The 22,688-nt window shown below is 34.5% G+C and overlaps 1 protein-coding gene across 1 annotated transcript; it reads left to right on the top strand.

Moving 5' to 3' along the window:
* The first annotated feature begins 1,971 nt into the window (after positions 1–1,971).
* On the top strand, positions 1,972–21,098 carry LOC134253474 (octopamine receptor beta-2R-like). The gene is given in 3 exon segments (XM_062735994.1): positions 1,972–2,338; positions 19,108–20,334; positions 20,337–21,098. Coding segments are annotated over 2 exon segments (1,368 nt in total). The 5' UTR covers positions 1,972–2,338; positions 19,108–19,142; the 3' UTR covers positions 20,513–21,098.
* The last annotated feature ends 1,590 nt before the right edge of the window (positions 21,099–22,688 follow it).

Below are 22,688 nucleotides of genomic sequence, written 5' to 3'. Positions count from 1 at the left end.
ATTTTGACCTTTTGGCGTTGACCTTAGAGTTTGACCAACTTTGTAAAATACTACAATATTGTCATAACTTTTGAACCGTTAGTACTACGGTTTTCATATTTCACAGGTATATTCCATGTAAAAAGACCTCTCTGTTGATGCCAACAAATTTAACCTTGACCTTGATGTTAGACTTGCAATTTAGAAACATCAACCTTCGTCAAAAGCTCCCATACAGGTACATCAGTGTTTCACAAACGCATGTACATCTTGTTAAATATTTATTTTCAATCTTTCAAATAACTACTTCAATTTACAAATGCACTTTACACGTTCCTTTTGAATGACACATAATGTATACAAATGTATGCATACCCACAGCATATTTTCTCAAGAAAAAAAAGTTACACTGTGCATAAAAATACATCTACGACACGGATATGTGACATCTATTACATTTTGGTTAGGGAGGCATCATCAGATGTAACATCTTTTTTTTTTTTAGATAAGCTATCAACTATCATTTGGCAAAGAAAATTTCATACTAAAATAGTTTAAATTTTATCATTTTTGTATATCTTTATATGGAGCTGTTCTTCTAAAGGAGACTAAAATAAAAATGTATGTAAGCTTTCAAAAGCTTCCAATCTAAGTACAAAATTGAGCCAAAAATCCGTAATATTATGAGTTTTTTCTCTTTTAGTAAACGATCAAAACTTTTTGTTTTTGTATTATTTTGTTTCTTTATGTGACAACTTTATTACCATATGTGAAAATAAGAAAAATTTAAACATATGAAGCATATGAAATCAACTAAAATATCATAAAAATTAAAGAAAAATAGGGAAAATTTGGATTAGCCAATTTCCATTTTAGTTGAATTATTTACATCATCTTATAGGCCCTATATGGTAGCATCTTTTAATGCAAAATGAAAATAAATCAATCTTTTGAAAACCAAGTAGGGATCGCATGATTTGCAACAGTTATTTTTTATTCTCAATGTCCAGGAAAAAGGTTGACCAGACCTTTCCTCTAATATAAAGCGGTCAAATTTAATCTCATTAATATCATCACTTAGTGATACTGTCTTCTTGATTCTGTGAAAATTTCATTAATTTTTAGAATACAAGAAATATGAGAAGAATCCTACCTTAAGAACAACGCAATTTTTTTTATTCATATTCTTAGTCTTCTTTTTTTCTTTTGGTTTGTTTGGCCGCTAACTGAAAGCAAATGCCCTCGGTTTGAGTTAGTGAATGATCTTCTTGAACTGTTTCCGAAAATCTTTCGGCTCCACGATGCGTTTATACGCTTAGGTTCACTGGCCGGACAAAAAATGTATAAACTTTTACCCCATGTTGTGTGTTAGACGATCCTTTTTCTTATTTTATGTAGCAAGTAATGTATCATTAAATTATATTCGTTGATTTTTATAGTAATTATTTTTTTTTAATGAATAATTAATTTATTCGGGGTCTAATGTTTCACCGGTTATAAATGACGATAGCACAGTTGTGAAATGATTGAATTTTAAAATAATTTGCCTTAAAGACATTTGTAAAATTGAATCCATCTGATGATTAGAATTTTTCTAAGCGAGTTATGTAAGAGCAACTGAACACTTGTATGTGTAATTAGCAGCGGGACCAATATTTGCGTAAATTATTTTTTTTTCTTCGGATAGGAAGTGAGAATTCATCTCCAGTTTTCTTTATATTTAAAAACAAAGAATGTTAAAATGACAATTATACATTTTGTTTGTATGGAAGTAAATATGCGAACTAAAAGTTTCGTATTCTCATATTCGTATGTAACCCAAAATCTCAACTTTTTGCTAAGCGTTTTAACAAGAACACTGCAATTTTATGCATGCTCAAGATGACCGGCCATGTACTGCGAAAAGTTATCCCTGTATGATAAACAAAATGGAGATGTGATAAAATCTATTTTTAAAAAATAACCCTATTTATGATAAATAACTGGGAGATATATAATTACCGTATCATATGCGCCTCTCTAAACACCGCCGCAGTCTGCAGCTCAAGTATTGGTGTTGAATGTACTTTTTTTCTGAGAGAGACTGTCTTCACTAGGCTTGAGTACATACGACACATTCTTGGTACATGGCATCAGTAAACGGATTTTCAGGAACGGGAAGGACAGGTTATGAGAATGCCCATGACACGCGGGTGAAGTAAAATGTCGGATACCTGTTTTAAACTTTAAATTATTTTCGTGTCAGGTGGCGGTGAAGTAAATTCAAACATTTACAAGCGTGGACAAGAGGAAATGTTTACTTGTGAAATGTGATTTGGTCAACCCCTGTCCTGTTTCTAAATAGTATTATATTTGAAAGGTAAGAAATGATATGAAGGAGCAATCTTTATTTCTTCAGCGTTTGTCAATGAATTTAACAATTATAGTACTAGCGATGTTAGAAGACCTTCACACTTTGTCAGTATGGATAAAAAAGCGTTGTATAAGATGTAGATTGAAATCTCACATTACGTATCTGAGGGGAAAAATAAAACCGTCTGTCTGTCAGTCTTTAATAATTCAGAAGTGAAAAAAGAGATTTATTGTACTGGTCCACATCGACAAAGTAGGTAAAGACATTGTCCTTATTTATTAATTTTTAATTGTAATCAGGATTAAATTCTGCAAGTGGTTATCAAAATTAAAACTTAGCTCCCTTTCTAAGGAGGAATTCGTCAGCTTTTAGCATTTTTAATATTTTTTCATGAATCCAAATAAATTTGAATTACAATACTTCAGTAGGAACTTCAGGAGTAATGTGTAATGTACTAGCTGAAATTCCGCGCAAGCGCGGGGGAAATTTTATAATTTTTTTTTACTGCTAACAGACTTTTTCCAAAAACCATCTTTCAGATTCTACCGACAGTTTATTACACAGGCTTACAGCATAAGGAAATACTTCAGTCTCGTAGTTAGTTTAGGAACAGTCCGGACAGAATGGATAATTATAAGAAATACACTCCCTTATATTTTGTTTATTTTTTTAACTTCTACAAATATCTATTTCATGAAAGGCCTCCTCTCCTTACATGTTACAAATTTAAATTAAGCAACTTTATTCTGTTGTAGTATTGTGTTATACATCATATACTACGTGTGCTTATTGACATTTTCTGTTGTTGGAAACTTTATTTTAATATATGTGAATTATATTAAAACATTGAAAAAAGCTTAGTTTTCAACCACTATGTACATACAAACCTAAAAGGTATAAATAATTTTTAAAAATGAAAGACTGTATGAAAAAAAATCCACTGATATGTATTTATAAAAGCATGTGAATAAAATATTTTAAAATCAAATTGTACCATTTTATATGTCTAAACAAATAGCAATGGCCATCAATCGGCATTTATTTATAAAACATTAGCACAACTTATTAAGATATATTGACAAACTCATTGTGTTACCAATTGCTTAACATTTGATTTCCATGCCCATTCGATTCGTGATAAATAATCGCCGTGATTTTCTTTTTGACATCGGGTTCAATGCCATCTGACTTTCTAGAACTTTCAATAAAGACTGAGATCGGATATAGAGTGAATTCTGAATATAGCTTTCGGACATCACCTTATACCTAGTGTATTCCAACAGGCTTAAGTAAGAACTCTTGTGCAGCCGTTCTGAGTTAATTTGCAAAAGAAGAAGGTACAGTTTTTAGCTTATTGCGCCCTAAAAATGAAATGTTATCAAAAAGTTTTGAAACTGGCTTAAATATTAGTTAAGTATACGACTGTGATAAATCAGGAAAAAATATGACATGAAGGTTTACCATTCTACAAAAATGACATCATTAATGTGATGTATTTCTGTATTTTAAACAGAAAAAGCATGAAAATGTTCCATTTGAAGGGTAATTTTCCTTTACAAAATGTACAAAATCGCCCACGTTAATTTTTTGATATGTTGTGCAAAAGTCATAAAAAAATCACATATCTCAAAATCTTTGTTGGCGATGCCTGTGGACAATATAATCTGAAAGAAAATTCTTTTGAAATTGCTGTCTTCTGCAACTTTTTAAGAAAATAGGGAAAATGCACAAGTTTATGACGTCACAATTAGCATTTAAAAGCACCTGTGAAAAAATTATTTGTATGATTTTTCTGCTTTGAATTTCAGTTATTCAGAAAACATGAGTTTTCATCTTCTACACCAGTTTCATTTTTTAGAAAACGGCAGGGCAAATTTTTTATCGAAACCATACCTTGTCCTTTGTTAATTTATAAGTATAGATTCCAGAGGTGGTGTAAATCATAAATGGATATGTAAAAACTTCAAGGAACTTTCAAACTATTTGACAAAATTTTACCTAAATCAATAATATCAAACCGTAAAACTTTTCAACACATTATACCCTGTATAAGCACAACCATTTAAAAATTCTCCACGTTACATTAAATTCAAGGCTTTTTGACATCAAAGACAGCTGTTTTTATGCCCCCGTAAACGAAGTTTCGGGAGTATATTGTTTTTGTCGTGTCCTCTGTCTCTCTGTCTGTCTGTCCGCAAAAAATTAACCTTGCTTATAACTTTTGATTTAGTGTAGCTATGACTTTCAAATTTCACATGTGTATTCCTTGTGACAAGACCTTTCTTTTGATACCACAAAATTTGACCTTTTCACCTTGGAGTTTGACCCACTTTTACACAAAAATACCGAACTTTTATTTTGGCCATATCTTTTGAACAGTAGATACCAAGATATTTATACTTCACATATATACTTTTTGTGGAAGGACCTTTCATTGGAACCCAACAACCTTGACCTTTGAGATTTCCGTACTTGTGAAAAAACTTGGCCATAACTTTTGAACGGTAAGGGATAGAGCTTTCACACACATATGTAATCCTTGTGAAAAAACCCTTCATTGGATACCAAGAACTATGACCCTTTGACCTTGACCTTGGAATTTGATCTACTTTTAAAAAGCAAACCTTGACCATAACTTTTAAAGGGTTAGAGCTGGTACTTTCATACTTCATATATGTAATCCTTGTCAAAAGACCCTTCATTGGATACCAAGAACTTTGACCCTTTGACCTTGAGGTTGACCTACTTTTAAAAAGCAAACCTTGACCATTAATTTTGAAGGGTTAGAGCTTATACTTTCATACTTTACATATTTAGTCCTTGTGACAAGACCTTTCATTTGATATTAAGACCTTTGACGCTTTGACCTTGACCTTGGAGTTTGACTTATTTTTAAAAAAGTTTTAACCTTGGCTATAAATTCTGAATGGTAAAGGCTACGGCTTCCATACTTTACATATGTATTTTTTTGTGGCAAGACCTTTCATTGGATACCAATATACCTTGACCTTTTGACCATGACCATGGAGATTTCTGTACCCGAGAAAAAACTTTAACCTTGGCCATAACTTTTGAACGGTAAGAGATAGGGCTTTCATTATTCACATATGTAATCCTTGTGAGAAGACCCTTCCTTGGATATCAAGAACTTTGACTTGGAATAACAAGTTTGACGTACTCTTTAAAATCTTTAACTTAGGCAATAACTTTTGAAATGTTGGTGCTAGGACTTTCATACTTACCATGTATAATCTTTCTGACAAGGCCTTTCTTTAAAAACAAATTATCTTGACCTTTTGACCTTAACCCTGAAGATTGACCTTTTAAAAGCGTTAACCTGGGACATAAATTGTGATTAGGTGGTGCTAGGGTTTTATATTTCACATGCATTTGTATTTCTTGTGAGAAGGTCTTACTTTGGGTATCATCATGTTTGATTTTTAGAAATTTGAGAAAATTTAACCTTCGGTATGTTGCCATATGGGGACATCAGTGTTTCACAAACGCATCTTGTTTTTAAATGAAAAAGCAAATTCAAAGAATTGCGGTCCCTCATTTTCGGTGCCTTTGTGGGTGAGATATCATTATCTTTGGCATATTGATTGTTTCAAATATGAACGCCCTTTGTTATTCAAATCTCATATTAATTATCAAGTTGATTTATCTAAATTAGGTCAAACATGAATGTCAAGGGGTCAGAAATCATAGCATGCTCTGATGAAAGCCCTTTTTCTTCTTTTTTTATCAAAAGTTATATGGGAAAAATAATATTTTTGAAAAATAGGTCAAAACTAAGGGTCAAGGACAAGGGTCAGAAATCACAGTGTATTTAGAAAGGTCTTTTCACAGATAGTACACATGTTTAGTTAAAAAGCCCCTGTCTAACATGTATAAATCCTGTGACAAAGCCTTTCTAAATACACTATGATTTTTGACCCTGTGACCTTGACCTTGAAGTTTGACCTATTAAAAAAATTAAACATTACTTTGAACTGGCCATAAATTTTGAATGAGAAGAGATAGGACTTTCATGTAAGAGATGCCTATTACCTGTGACAAGATCTCCTTAATACACTATGGTTTTTGACCTTGTGACTTTGACCTTAAAGTCTAACCTTCTTTTACAAAATTTAAACATGACTTTGAAGTGGCATTAACTTTTGAAAGAGAAGAGTTTCGGCTTTAATATTAAACTTGTGTATTACCTGTGACAAGACCTTTCTAAATACATTATGATTTTTGAACTCGTGACCTTGAACATGACGTTTTACCTACTTTTGAAAAATTTAAACATTACTTTTAATTGACCATAACTTTTAAATGAGAAGAAAAAAGGCTTTAATGTTTAAAATACCTGTGACAAGATCATTCTAAATATACTATGATTTGCCCTCTCTGATCTTGACCTGGAAGTTTTACCTATTTTTCAAAACTTTAACCTTCATCAAATCATTTGAATTAGAAGAGATAGGGCTTTACTGAAAATTAAAATATCTGTGTGAACAGTTGATGTTTTGATGGATTCTTGAGCTTTCAAAATTACTTTTTGTTATGTACATATATGATTATGTCCAATTTATCCCCCTAAAGCAAAAATATCTCTACTTCAAAAAGGAAACTCTGCAACATCTAGAGTGATCTATTTTTAGCTCACCAGAGCTGAAAGCTCAAGTGAACTTTTTCTGATCATCAGTTGTCCGTCGTCCACCCGTCCGTCCGTCTGAAATCTTTTCAATTTTTCATCTTCTCAAGAACCACTACGCCAGTTTTAACTACACTTGGTACAAAGCATCCTGGTTGGTATAGGTTCTAAATTGTTCAAATAATGACCTCGGGGGTAGGGCGGGGACATAATAGGAAATCCACTTTTTACATTGAAAGGTATAGGGAAATTCTTTGACAATCTTTTTCTCAAGAACCACTTGACAAGAAAAGTTGCATCATATATGGAAGCATTCTTGAGTTGTGTAGATTTAAAATTTCTCAAATCATGATATCCAGGGGTAGGACGGGGCCACAATAGATACATTTATTACAAGGGGGAATCTGCCGAAAAACAGCAAGGCCAAAGTTACTCAGGTAAAAAGGTATGGCCTATGGGTCTATTGTTTTTAAATTACACGGATTAATGCAATTTGATTATATACCCGCACATTCTAAAGAAATTTCGGGCATATTGTTGTTACCATAGTCATTCCGTCCGTTGATTTGTCACAATTTCTTCTTCCTCGAACTCCTCTATAAGCAGTTACCCATTGATCTTTTGGAATATGAAAGACGATTTCCTGCAGATGTGCAATAGAAATCATAGGCACGTGGGGTTTGCACCTCCTTTCCCAGTTTTTTGGATCGACACCCTTTCTCCCTATTTTAGTTTTATGTACAACGTGTTATCCATAATGTTACCTTTTTGTCTTATGAGCTTCTTTTAATTACCGGTATGTCATAAAACGAGGGTCTCTTTTTTGCATCATGCAGACGAAAACGATGTAATTTCAAGAACTCCTAAACATTTTCCGTAGAGACCAAATCATATTTTGGAAGATGATACGTGGTGTAATGTACAATGTAGATATACAATTAGGTTTCGGTCATTTTCACCTTTTGGGCCAAGTAGAGGCAAAATAACGAAACTTTTTCTACAAATATTCTTTATATTTTACGCAATAACCAAATCATATTTTGAAGGATGATGGCAGGTGTCCTGCGAATAAGATTGGTAAATTATCATTTCTCCCTGGAAGGTCAACTAGGGACTAATTTTTTGTTAAATGTAAAAAAAGTCTTTTGCCAACAAGTTCCAATCATGCTCCAAATTTAACCACCCCCTCCTTTTTTATCGAACAAAAACATTTTATCAAAAAATATTTTAGAACAAAAATTGAAAGTACTAAAGTATCAAAACATGTACACCCCTTGATAAAAATATCAAAACTTAAGACACATTTGTTTGCATGATACTTATTTTGCGTATTGATGCTCATATATATAGTTTACACCCTATCTTTGGATAAATTATAAGGAAGTCTTTTCGGCACGCCTCGAATGATTTAGTTGCCCTCATTCAACTACCTAATTACATGTATCGAATAAGATGAGGTGCAAGTACATGTACGAATCAAGCGATCGTGATAAGGTCTTTGGGTCTGTTCCAAAGCTTCTGAAAAAGCTATGTACTGGGATTGTATAGAGGGACTAATCACTTCCCTTATAGCATGTCGAATATGTTGCAGTATTCGGTCTTTTCCATTTGTATTCTCTAATTATGCACTCGGATCGATAGATCCAGGGGCGTATATTTTTTGTCCTGTCTGTCTGTTTGTCTATGCCCATTGGCGTCGGAAGGAAATTGAAAGTGGGCTAAGTGTAAGAAAAATTTTAGACAAAAAAAAAGACGAGAATGTCCATTGTCCAAACACGAAAATTATATTTCGTTGGGGGGGTTAAAGGTCTTAAACACTTTAAATACTAATAAAACAAATGGGGCGGGACACTTTGAGAGGGATGAGAGAGGTCCTAGGGAGTTTTGGAATAAAATTACATTGCAAAAGCTCCAAATCTTCTTGAAATATCGCCCGAAAACGATAGTGTTACACACAGAGAGAATGTTTAGATTTACGACCTTGAACTTTGACCTTTTGACCTCAAAATCCATAGGGGTCTTCCTTAGACCACAGGGAGTTGTTATGTAGAATTTCATTGCAAAAGCTCAAAGGGTTCTCGAGATATTGCGCGGAAACGAAGGTGTTATAACAGACAGAATTTGTGAATTTAAGACCTTGACTTTTGACATTTTGACCTCAAAATTGATAGGATTCTTCTTTTGTCTATAGGGAGTTGCTATGCAAAATTTCATTGCGAAAGCTCAAAGGGTTCTGGAGATATCGTGTGGAAACGAAAGCGTTACAGACGGACAGAGGGACGGACAGACCCAAATTAATATCCCCCACTTTTCAAGCGGGGAACAAAAAAGCGCACTGAACTCCCATTTTTGTTTTGATTTTTTTAATTTAGCTATGCGTGTGGATTCTAAAAATATACCTGACAAAAATAAATACTTTCGATAACAGGATCCAACCTCCTTTAAATGAAAATCTACCGTCACCATGGGTAACATGAAACCGAAACACTTAAATTTTGCACAGGACAGGAAAGCTAACTTATTCAAATCACAAACTTGGTCTGCTCAATGTTTTCTCCAAAACTTATCTTTGGAACCCTAGGTGTTTATGATTGAAATATTTAATCTTGGAGAACACAACATAAATCAAAACAGGCTGCTTTAACGTTATGTTTTATGTATAAAGGCAGAAAAATAAAAAAGTAAAATATAGAATGAAGGCCATAACACTTTCAAAAAATGGGTAGAATCGCAGATAGATATTTGACAGTTTCAAATTATGTCCCAGATTGTGTGATTATAATCAGATTAATTCCTTACTGCCCCAGAAATCACTCTTCATCCCCACTCAATCTTGACGTGTAGAAAACAGATCGCTAAAACTATAGATTAATTGCTGTCGTGAAATATTATAGATAAATCTCTCGACACCTGCAGAGGAAAGAAATTTCTAGTGTTTCAGTACATTTTTGTCCCCCGCTTGAAAAGTGGGGGATATTAATTTTGGTCTGTCCGTCCGTCTGTCTAGCTGTCTAGCTGTCTGTCCGTCCGTCTTTCTATCTGTCTACAACGCTTTCGTTTCCACACGATATCTCCAGAACCCTTTGAGATTTCGCAATAAAATTTTGCATAGCAACTCCCTATGGACAAAAGAAGAACCTTATTAATTTTGAAGTCAAAAGGTCAAAGGTCAAGGTCATACACTCGCAAATTCTGTCTGTTATAACACTTTCGTTTCCGCGCGATACCTCGAGAACCCTTTGAGCTTTTGCAATGAAATTTTACATAACAACTCCCTGTAATCTAAAGTGAACCTCTACGGATTTTGAGATCAAAGGGTCAAAGTTCAAGGTCGTAAATGTATACATTCTGTTTGTGTGTAACACTATCGTTTTCGGGCGATATTTCAAGAAGATTTTGAGCTTTTCCAATGTAATTTTATACCAAATCTCCCTACACCGTAAAAAAAATAACTAGTTAATGCCACGAAGAAAACTAGTAGATTAACTGTCCAAACAATCACTACCTTAATAGTAGTTTTACCAGATATTGATATATTTACTAGATAAGATTTGTAAATTTAGAATTGATGAGTAACTTTCACTAGGTACATGTATCTAAGTATATATACGACTCCCGCTCCACAACTCACTATCTTAACCAGTAAACTGAAAGTTTCCTAATCACGACCAACGCTTTACGAAACACACTAGTTAAATTCACTAGGTTTTTCTTTCAGTGTAGGGCCTCTCTCACCCCTCTCAAAGTGTCCCGTCCCGTTTGTTTAATTAGTATTAAGTGTCGCTTGGCACTATTTTTAGCACAGGGGCATGTGGAGAATTATTACGTATAATACAGGTTGTCGGCGGACTTTTCATTCTTATTACATCTTTTAGTCTAGAACTGTTTCATAAAGGCTAAATTAGACACCATGCATTGTGTAAAATTTTGACAATAGCGAATATAAATATCTACGTGTATGTGACCTAATGTTTGCATATATAATTTCCAACAACTTAAAGGTACTTGGACACAGATTTGAAGTCAATATTTTCTCTATAATATTACGACTTATATATTTCAATAGCATTTCACACAAAAATTAATTTAAAATCTTATTTCCTTTAAAAGTTATTAAAACTTCAAATTTTTTGGCGGGTTTGATTGACACATCCTTGCACTATCACAAATTTTAACCTTTTTTAGCTCACCTGAGCCGAAGGCTCAAGTGAGCTTTTCTGATCACATTTTGTCCGTCGTCCGTTCGTCCGTCCGTCTAGCTGTCCGTCCGTCTGTCTGTCTGTCCGTCCGTCTGTAAACTTTTCACATTTTCGACTTCTTCTCAAGAACCACTGGGCCAATTTTGACCAAACTTAGTACAAAGCATCCTTGGGTAAAGGGGATTTAAATTATAATAATGAAGGGCCATGTCCCCTCACAAGGGGAAATAATCAAGAAAAGACAAAATAAGGGTTGGGTCATTAAAAAATCTTCTTCTCAAGAACTGGGCCAGAAAAGCTGAAACTTATGTAGAAGCATCCTAGGGTAGTGTAGATTCTAAATTGTGCAAATCATGACCCCCGGGGGTAGGCGGGGCCACAATGGGGAATCGATGTTTTACATAGAAATATATAGGAAAAATCTTTGAAAATCTTCTTCTCAAGAACCACTGGGCCAGAAAAGCTGAAACTTATGTGGAAGCATACTGGGGTAATGTAGATTTCAAATTGTTAGCTCACCTGAGCTGAAAGCTCAAGTGAGCTTTTCTGATCACATTTTGTCCGGCGTCCGTGTGTCTGTCCGTCTGTCTGTAAACTTTTCACATTTTCGACTTCTTCGCAAGAACCGCTGGGCCAATTTCAACCAAACTTGCCACAAAGTATCCTTGGGTAAAGGGGATTCAAGTTTGTTCAAATGAAGGGCCACGCCCTCATTCAAGGGGAGATAATTGGGAATAAATGAAAATTTGGTGGCATATTTTAAAAATCTTCTTCTCAAGAACCACTGTGCCAGGAAAGATGAAACTTATGGAGAAAGATCCTCAGGTAGTGTAGATTCAAATTTGTTCAAATCATGACCCCCGGGGGTAGGGCGGGGCCAAAATGGCCGACCAAAGTTTTACGTAGAAATATATAGGAAAATTCTTTAAAAATCTTCTTCTCAAGAATGACAAAGCCATAATTCATCATATTTATAAGGAAGCATGCTCAGGTAGTGTAGATTAAAATTTGTTCAAATCATGACCCCCGTGGGTAGGGCGGGGCCAAAATGGCCGACCAAAGTTTTACGTAGAAATATATAGGAAAATTCTTTAAAAATCTTCTTCTCAAGAATGACAAAGCCATAATTCATCATATTTATACGGAAGCATGCTCAGGTAGTGTAGATTCAAATTTGTTCAAATCATGACCCCCGGGGGTAAGGCGGGGCCAAAATGGCCGACCAAAGTTTTACATAGAAATATATAAGAAAATTCTTTAAAAATCTTCTTCTCAAGAATGACAAAGCCATAATTCATCATATTTATATGGAAGCATGCTCAGGTAGTGTAGATTCAAGTTTGTTTAAATCATGACCCCCGGGGGTAGGGCGGGGCCAAAATGGCCGACCAAAGTTTTACATAGAAATATATAGGAAAATTCTTTTTCTCAAGAAGAGTAAAGCCATAATTCATCATATCTATATGGAAGCATCCTCAGATAGTGTAGATTCAAGTTTGTTCAAATCATGACCCCCGGGGGTAGGGCGGGGCCAAAATGGCTGACCAAAGTTTTACATAGAATTATATAGGAAAATTCTTTAAAAATCTTCTCAAGAATGACAAAGCCATAATTCATCATATTTATATGGAAGCATGCTCAGGTAGTGTAGATTCAAGTTTGTTCAAATCATGACCCCGGGGTTAGGGCGGGGCCAAAATGGCCGACCAAAGTTTTACATAGAAATATATAGGAAAATTCTTTAAAAATCTTCTTCTCAAGAATGACAAAGCCATAATTCATCATATCTATATGGAAGCATGCTCAGGTAGTGTAGATTCAAATTTGTTCAAATCATGACCCCCGGGGGTAGGGCGGGGCCAAAATGGCCGACCAAAGTTTTACGTAGAAATATATAGGAAAATTCTTTAAAAATCTTCTTCTCAAGAATGACAAAGCCATAATTCATCATATTTATATGGAAGCATGCTCAGGTAGTGTAGATTCAAATTTGTTCAAATCATGACCCCCGGGGGTAAGGCGGGGCCAAAATGGCCGACCAAAGTTTTACATAGAAATATATAAGAAAATTCTTTTAAAATCTTCTTCTCAAGAATGACAAAGCCATAATTCATCATATTTATATGGAAGCATGCTCAGGTAGTGTAGATTCAAATTTGTTCAAATCATGACCCCCGGGGGTAGGACGGGGCCAAAATGGCCGACCAAAGTTTTACATAGAAATATATAGGAAAATTCTTTAAAAATCTTCTTCTCAAGAATGACAAAGCCATAATTCATCATATTTATATGGAAGCATGCTCAGGTAGTGTAGATTCAAGTTTGTTTAAATCATGACCCCCGGGGGTAGGGCGGGGCCAAAATGGCCGACCAAAATTTTACATAGAAATATATAGGAAAATTCTTTAAAAATCTTCTTCTCAAGAAGAGTAAAGCCATAATTCATCATATTTATATGGAAGCATCCTCAGATAGTGTAGATTCAAGTTTGTTCAAATCATGACCCCCGGGGGTAGGGCGGGGCCAAAATGGCTGACCAAAGTTTTACATAGAATTATATAGGAAAATTCTTTAAAAATCTTCTCAAGAATGACAAAGCCATAATTCATCATTTATAGAAGGAAGCATGCTCAGGTAGTGTAGATTCAAATTTGTTCAAATCATGACCCCCGGGGTTAGGGCGGGGCCAAAATGGCCGACCAAAGTTTTACATAGAAATATATAGGAAAATTCTTTAAAAATCTTCTTTTCAAGAATGACAAAGCCATAATTCATCATATTTATATGGAAGCATGCTCAGGTAGTGTGGATTCAAGTTTGTTCAAATCATGACCCCCGGGGGTAAGGCGGGGTCAAAATGGCCGACCAAAGTTTTCAAAGATATATATAGGAAAATTCTTTAAAAATCATTTTCTAAAAAATAGCAAATCCATGATTGGTCATGGGACTACTTTTGGATTTAAACTTTAAAAAAACATTTTCTACTTTTTCCTACCCTTAGTGCTCAGGTGAGCGATGTGGCCCATGGGCCTCTTGTTTTTAATCCTTAGGAAAGGTGTTGTGTATTAATGAGAAATATTAAAACTTTTATCCAGAGAAATAATTTTATTCAGAGTAGAAATGTTAGAAAGCAAAACTCCTTCACAAGTATCGTCATTCCGAACTAAGAGTTGCGTAAAGAGTTTAGCAAATCGAGCACACTCGTGTTTATATACATAGCTTTTGTAAACAGGGCCGAGTTTTGTGTTTGTTGATGTTTACAATTCACCGGGTGCGTTTAATTGTCACAGTCTTCTTACCACAACTGCACGGACTGACGATATATTGTGTGTTTGTTTTGCTATCGAACATGTCTACTCTGAATTTTCTGGATTATAGTATTAATATTTTTCATTTATGCACAACGAGATTGCCACTTTTCCTAAGGATTAAGAATAAAATTAATTCGTGAAAGTGCAAGGATGTGTCAATCAAACCCGCCAAAAATTTTTAAATTTTAATATCTTTTATATGAAATAATATTTTTTATTAATTTTTGTGTGAAATGCTATTAAAATATATAAGTTGTAATATATAAAGAAAATAATAACTTCAAATCTGTGTCCAAGTACCTTTAAAGAGGCTCCGTGGTGTAGTGGTATATCTATCGCCTGACATGCAAGAGGTCCAGGGTTCGAATCCTGGGTAATCCATTTTCTTCATTCTTTTTCTTTTGAAATACTTTTTTCACTAAATGATCGTATTCAGCATCATGTGATATGAAAAAGATATGACGTCTGGTTTGTACAAACTCATAAAATCATCATTACAGTGTGATAAATATTCTATATAAAAAGAACCATCTGTACACTTTATTAAGAATTAGCTGCAGATCTATAGCGTTATGGTTTTATATATTTTTTTTGACAGTTATGGTCAAAGACAGATAATAATATATTGTCCCCCGCTTTCGCGAAAGCGAGGGGACATTAAATCTCATTCGTCTGTCCGTCAGTCTGTCCGCCCGTCACAAAAACTTTAACCTTACCCATACCTTTTGATTTAGTGGAGCTATGACTTTCATATTTCACATATGTATTTCTTGTGACAAAATCTTTCTTTGGGTACCACCAAATTTGACCTTTTGACCTTGACCTTAGAGTTTGACCCACTTTAACACAAAATTTCCAAACTTTTACTTTGGTCATAACTTTTGAATGTAAGGTACTAGGACTTTCATATTTCACATATGTATTTTTTTTTGTAGCAAGACCTTTTATTGGATACCAATTACTTTGACGTTTTGACCTTGACCTTGGAGATTTTCGTACTTATGAAAAAAACTTTAACATTGACCATAACTTTTGAATGTTACGGCATAGGGCTTTCATACTTCATATATATGTATGTTATCCTTGTGACAAGACCTTTCACTGGATACCAAGAACTTTGACCCTTAGACCTTGACCTTGGAGTTTTAACTACTTTTCAAAAACTTTAACCTTGGTCACAGCTTTTGAATGGTAGATACTAGTACTTTCATACTTCACATATGTATTCCTTGTGGCAAGACCTTTTATTAGATATCAACAGCTTTGACCTTTTGACCTTGACCTTTGAGATTCCTAACTTATGAAAAAGCTTTAACCTTGACCATAACTTTTAAATGGTAAGGGCTAGGGCTTTCGTACTTCACATATGTAATCCTTGTGATATGATCTTTCATTGGATACCAAAAACTTTCACCCTTTGACCATGACCTTGGAGTTTTAACTACTTTTTAAAAACTTTAACCTTGGTCACAACTTTTGAACGGTGGATACTAGTACTTTCATACTTCACATATGTATTCCTTGTGGCAAGACCTTTTATTAGATATCAACAGCTTTGACCTTTTGACCTTGACCTTTGAGATTCCTAGCTTATGAAAAAGCTTTAACCTTGACCATAACTTTTAAATGGTAAGGGCTAGGGCTTTCGTACTTCACATATGTAATCCTTGTGATATGATCTTTCATTGGATACCAAAAACTTTCACCCTTTGACCATGACCTTGGAGTTTTAACTACTTTTTAAAAACTTTAACCTTGGTCAAACTTTTGAACGGTGGATACTAGGACTTTCATACTTCACATATTTATTTTTTGTGGTGATCGAGACCTTTGACCGTTTGACCTTGGAGATTTCCGTACTTATAAAAACACTTTAACCTTGACCATAACTTTTGAAAGGCAAGGGCTAGGGCTTTCGTACTTTACATATGTAATCATAGTGAGAAGACCTTTCATTGGATTCTTAGAAATTTGACCCTTTGACCTTGACCTTGGAGTTTGACCTTCATTTTAAAAACTTTGACCTTGGCCACAACTTTCGAATGGTAGATACTAGGAATTTCATATTTCACATATGTATTCTTTGAAGCAAGACATTTCATTGGATACCAACAACTTTGACATTGACCTTGGAGATATCTGTACTTATGAAAAAACTTTAACCATGACCATAACTTTTGAATGGTAAGGACTAGGGCTTTTATACTTTACATGTGAGTCCTTGTGAGAAGACCTTTCATTGGATACCAAGAACTTTAACCCTTTGACCTTGACTTTGGAGTTGACCTACTTTTAAAAAACTTTAAACTTGGCCTAACTTTTGAACGGTTAGGGTTAGGGTTTTCATCCTTCACATATGTATTACTTGTGACAAGATCTTTCTTAAGAAACCAACAACTCAGACCCTTTCATCTTGGGGTTTGACCTACCTTTCAAAAATTTATCCTCGACTATAAGTTTTGAACAGGTGGTGCTAGGGATTTTGTGTTTCACAATTGTATTTCTTGTGAGAAAAACCCTACTTTGGGTAATTTTAGCAATTTCAGAACCCCCCCTCTCTAATAATGCTTGCAAAAAATTCAACTTATACGGTATATGTATTTTAGATAATTTTTTTTTTATATTGACTAAACTTGTAATACAAACTAAGAAGTATCATCTTACTACGACAACAAAGCCACATTCAGGACACACACACACACGAATTGCCTCCGATACAGATACATATACATAAAGTGTAGAATGAATTCAAATACATAAATTTTTAGTATTTTTTTAACGGTAAAATGTTCTTTGAATGCAGATTAAAAAAAAGCCATATGAAGAATAAGCCAGTATGCTGATTCTCAGGGTGTGTAGATTCAAGTTTAATCAAATAATGACCCCCGGGGTAGAGTGGGGTTATAGCTGACGAACAAAGTTAAACTGAGGGGAATATAATAGGAAAAATCTTCTCAAGAAAACCAAAGCTATGAGTAATATTTATGTGAAAGCGTCTCAGAAAGTGTAAATTCAAGTTTGTTCAAAACATGACTACCGGGGGTAGGATGTGGCCATAAGTGACAATCAAAGTTTTACATAAGAGTAAATTGGAAAAAAAAAATGAAGGACAGCACAGCTTTGGTTGGTCATATTAATATGAAAGCATTCTCAGGGTATGTAAATTCAAGTTTGTTCAAATCCACTTGGGGGTAGGTTGGGGCCACAATGGACATCCATTGTTTTACATTGGAGTAAATAGGCAAAATAATCTTCTCAAGAACAGAAAATACATGATTAGTCATAATATGGAAACATCATCAGATAATGTTGATTCACTTTAACTGACGATCGAAGTAAACCATAATTGTATATATAGGGAAACACTTCAAAATCTTAGCAGAAGCTATGATTAATAATATTTATATGTAATAGCATCGTCAGAAAGTGTAGATTCAAGTTTGTTAAAATCATGCCCCCGCTGGTAAGGTTGGGCCACATTGGCACTTTTACATAGGGGTACATTGGAAAAACTTTTAAAAATCTCACGAACAGCAACTCCATGTTTGGTCATATTTATATGGAAGGAACCTCAGAAAATGTAGATTCATGTTTGTTCAAATTATGACTCGCAGGAGAAGGGTGGGGCCACAATGAAAGTCTAAACATGTAGAAAAATTGTCACAGTCAAAATATATACCCTAGTTAGTGTAAATTCATACACATCTTTTCCCTTAACGGGTAGGTCGGCACCACTTATGCATTTAAGATTTTTATTACTATGTAAACTGATTTTTGCCTCTTCTTACACTCCGCTTGAAAAGCGGGAGGGTAAAAAGTAATCAGGATGTCCGTCCGTCTGTTACGCTTTGGAGTACCCATCTCTTATCCGCAACTCCTCTCATACCACTGAATTAAATTTGATGAGACTTTCAAAGAATCTTTATTTCATATTGCCATTATGCATCTTCTACTTTACTTTTTGATCCGACACATATTTTGGGTTTCCCATAGCAATCTGCCATTATATTCGTATGGAAGGCGGGGGAATCATTTAGTGAGCTTATTGCTCACAGTACCTCTAGTTATTTTTCATAGCCACGTGCGCAGTGCTCATGTGAGCGATGAAGCCCCTGAGGCTTTAAAATCTAAATAGTTGCTACCCATGGAAAAATTTATCAAAGGTTTTACCAAAGGAATACACATGTATTATATGAAAACCCTAGCTCCAACCATTCAAAATTTTTCGAAAAAAGATAAAGTTTGTGTCAATCCAAAGGTCAAGGCCAAAACTTAAATTTATCCAAGGAAATGTAATATCACAACGTAAGAACAACTATTAAAGTTGTGGAAAAGGTAAAAGTTTTTTCAATTGAAAAAATGGTTATACTCCAAGGTCGAGAGGTCAAGTACTACTGTAGTAAGTTACTAATTAAAGAAAAGTTTCGTCACACGAGTTACCCCTGGTACGTATATGAAAGCAAAAGATTCAACCAATCAAAAGTTATGGGCAAATAGTTTTCCGGGCAGCTAGACGAACGGACAAGCATAAATTAACAGGCCCCTTATAGTTCGAACCTTCAATTCCGACATATTCAGTCCGATAAAATGTTTTTTTATTCTGTATTTTTTTTTTCTTTGCAGATGAATGTGCATACCTTTAGAATTCAAATAATGCCATGAAACACCAAAAATCTCGAAACTACAATTCTTTGCTATTATATAAAGGACACAGGATACCCGCAACTGTCTCACATGGTATGTTGATAGTAAATGATATGTTTATAAGTACAGATCTTCAAAACAAAACAAAATTCAATGAATCAATGCTAGACAACGAGATAGTACTGTCTGTGAATGTTCCTGTGATCGTGTTGAAAGCGGTTGCCATGACAGTCATAATGGCTACCGCCATCGTAGGGAACTCGCTGGTGATAATAAGTGTAAAAAGGTTTGAAAAGCTACGAGGGAGAGTTACCAACTATTTCATCGTGTCTCTGGCATTTGCCGATATAATTGTTGCTATTCTAGTTATGCCGTTTAATGCAAGCCAGGAAATCACAGGAAAATGGTTGTTTGGGAGAACTATGTGTGACGTATTTAACGCAAATGATGTATTGTTTAGCACTGCTTCTATACTGCATCTATGCTGCATAAGTGTCGACCGTTACATAGCCATCAATTATCCACTCCAATACGACACCAAAATGTCCTCACGTTGTGCAGGCGCAATGATCTTTGCTACATGGATCGCTTCAGCACTTATATCCTATATTCCCATCCATGCCCAGTTTTACACAACGCAAGAACATTACAAACTTTTGGAACAAAATACAGACTCGTGTTCCTTTCATGTGAACAAGATTTACGCCGTTATCTCTTCAAGTGTGTCATTTTGGATTCCGTGCACTATAATGGTTTTTGTGTATTTTAGAATATTTAAAACTGCTCGCCAGCAAGAGAATCACATTTGCTCTACCAGCTTCTATCGCTACGCTGAAGGTGGCAATTTAGACGCTCTTCTTCAAGTTTCATCAAAATCCAAGAAAATATCTGAACGTACGAGAATGAAACGTGAACACAAAGCTGCCAAAACGTTAGGAATTGTAATGGGTGCTTTTATTATGTGTTTTCTACCGTTCTTCTCGTGGTATTTGATAACTTCTTTGTGTGCTGAAAATTGTCCTTATCCACCAATATTAGGTTCCATATTATTCTGGATTGGATATTTCAATTCTTGTTTAAATCCAATTATTTATGCTTATTACAATTTGGAATTCCGAACAGCGTTCAAAAGGCTTTTGCACTTACGCAGTTCCCACGGTTCATTTTTGAGTTGTTCTTTGGATGGTGAAAATGATATATCCAAATATAATGGAACAAGAAGGAATCCGAATTGACAAATATCTTAAGTGATTGCATCCGATTGTTCACAGAAATATTTCCCTACAAAAAAGTTCCAACTGACTGGGACTATCCTAATAAGTTTAAAAAAGATGTGTTTGTGAAACACTTTAACCCCCGTATGGCAGCTTATAGCGAGGGTTGAAATTTCCAAAATACACTTTATACTCCAAGGTCAAGGTCAAAAGGTCAAATTTGTTGAAGCCTAAAGCATGGTCTTGTCACAAAAAATATACCTGTGAAATATGAAAGCCCAAGTATACACGGTTCAAAAGTTATGGTCAAGGTTAAAGTTTTTAAGTGGGTCAAACTCTAAGGTCAAAGTCAAAATTGCTGGTATTCAAAGAAGGTTCTTATCACAAGGAACACATTTGTGAAATATGAAAGCCCTAGATCTAACGGCTCAAAAGTAATGGTCAAGGATAATTTTTTTCTTTAAGCGATCCAAACTCTAAGGTCAAGGTCAAATTTTTAAAAACCCAGTAGAAGGTCTTGTCAAAGTTAATACACATGTGAGGTATGAAAGCCCTTGCACCACTTTTCAAAAGTTATGGATCTGGTTAAAGTTCGAAAATTTTGGTAAACTAACACACATGCATATTAGGCTTTTTCAGCTTCCGACCTTTCCGTTGGCAAAATTTACATTCCGGTGGAATTATCAAGAAATCAACTCAACGAATTCAAAGAGTTATCACAGAGAAAACAAATAGAAATTGAATTATTTATTAATAACCCCACTTTATTATTTCATTTAATATTACTAGTATATAAATATTGCATATACTCAGCTTTAATATCTGCAATATCTATTATCAAATTTAATGATGGAGCGCAATCACTAATTTCTGGAACATTTCACTTCGTCCAGCAATGTTGACTGTCGCTACTCTAGAAGACGCGGCTTCATTATTTGGCGGGTTATAGTCACACATCCCAACCTTATCAATATTCAGGGCCATGAACCCAAGGGAACATTCATTGCATCAGATATTTTATTTCGTCATAGAAAGACAACTCAAGAATTTTTAATGGTATAGTCAATTTTTTTTATCAAATTAGATACATTTTGATATTGTGATTAATTGGGGGAAAATATAATAATGACTTTATATCCTTTATTTAATCAGGATCACATCAATGTTTAGGTTGAGTTACTAGTATAAACATAACAACACTGTCTGTTTTGAGTATAAAAACGGTATATGAATGTTAAACTAAATTTCCATTTAATAAATACATGTAAACTATGCGAAATTTCACATTTATTTAGCTGAAGATCTGTAGCTCACTGGTCTGCAAAAATTGGAATGGGTGTTCGTCCTAATTTTACTATTGAAAAATTTACTACTACATGTAGACAGACAATGTTCACAGCCGTTGCCCACTGTAATTTTTGGCCACGTTGTGCAAAATGCAATGAAAAATCATTTATCTCAAAATCTTTCTGTGAGATGCCGGTGGAAAATGCACATGTTTATGACGCCACAATTAGTATTTAGAAATGCATTTGAGAAAAATGATTTAATAATTTTTATGCATGGAATTTCAATGATCGATTCAGAATACATGAGTTTTCATATTTCACATCAGTTTCATTTTAAAGAAAATCGCAGGGCAACATTTGTATTGAAACCGCACCTTCTTCTTACAGGGCATACGTTTTAATAAAAGCTATGCTCTTTAAATATGAAATAAAATTTTGTAAACAATATTTGGATATCCTTCACAAGTTCTCTAAATTTTAAATAATTTTTAAAAAACAACACCCCGGGGTGTTGAACAATTAAGGATCTACACTACTCAAAAAGATCAAAGTTCCATTTTTAAAAATAATGAACCTTATAATAAAAATCATGGTAAAAATAACAAAATGGCTCTTATTTAGTTCACCTGAGCTGAAGGCTCAAGTGAGCTTTTCTGATCAAAATTTTTCCGTTGTCTGTCGTCGTTGTCGTAAACTTTTCACATTTTTATCTTCTTCTCAAGAAACCACTGGGCCGATTTCAACCAAACTTGCTACAGAGCATCCTTGCGTAAAGGGGATTCAAGTTTGTTCAGATGAAAGGCCACGCCCTCTTCCAAGGGGAGATAATTATGAATTAATGAAAAATTAATGGCATTTTTTAAAAATCTTCTTCTCAAGAACCACTGGGCCAGGAAAGATGAAACTCATGTGGAATCATACTCAGGTAGTGTAGTGGGGCCACAATGGCCGATCAAAGTTTTACATTGGAATATATAGGGAAATCTTTAAAAATGTTCTTCTCAAGTACTGCAAAGCCATGATTAGTGATATCTTTATGGAAGCATCCTCAGATACT

The sequence above is a fragment of the Saccostrea cucullata genome, unplaced genomic scaffold, assembly GCF_032062105.1.
Source record: "Saccostrea cucullata isolate Sc308-1 unplaced genomic scaffold, CSIRO_AGI_Scuc_v1 ctg1465, whole genome shotgun sequence".
Classification (NCBI taxonomy): Eukaryota; Metazoa; Mollusca; class Bivalvia; order Ostreida; family Ostreidae; genus Saccostrea; species Saccostrea cuccullata.
The sequence above is the reverse complement of the archived record's forward strand: the minus strand, read 5'-3'. Positions and strand labels throughout refer to the sequence as shown.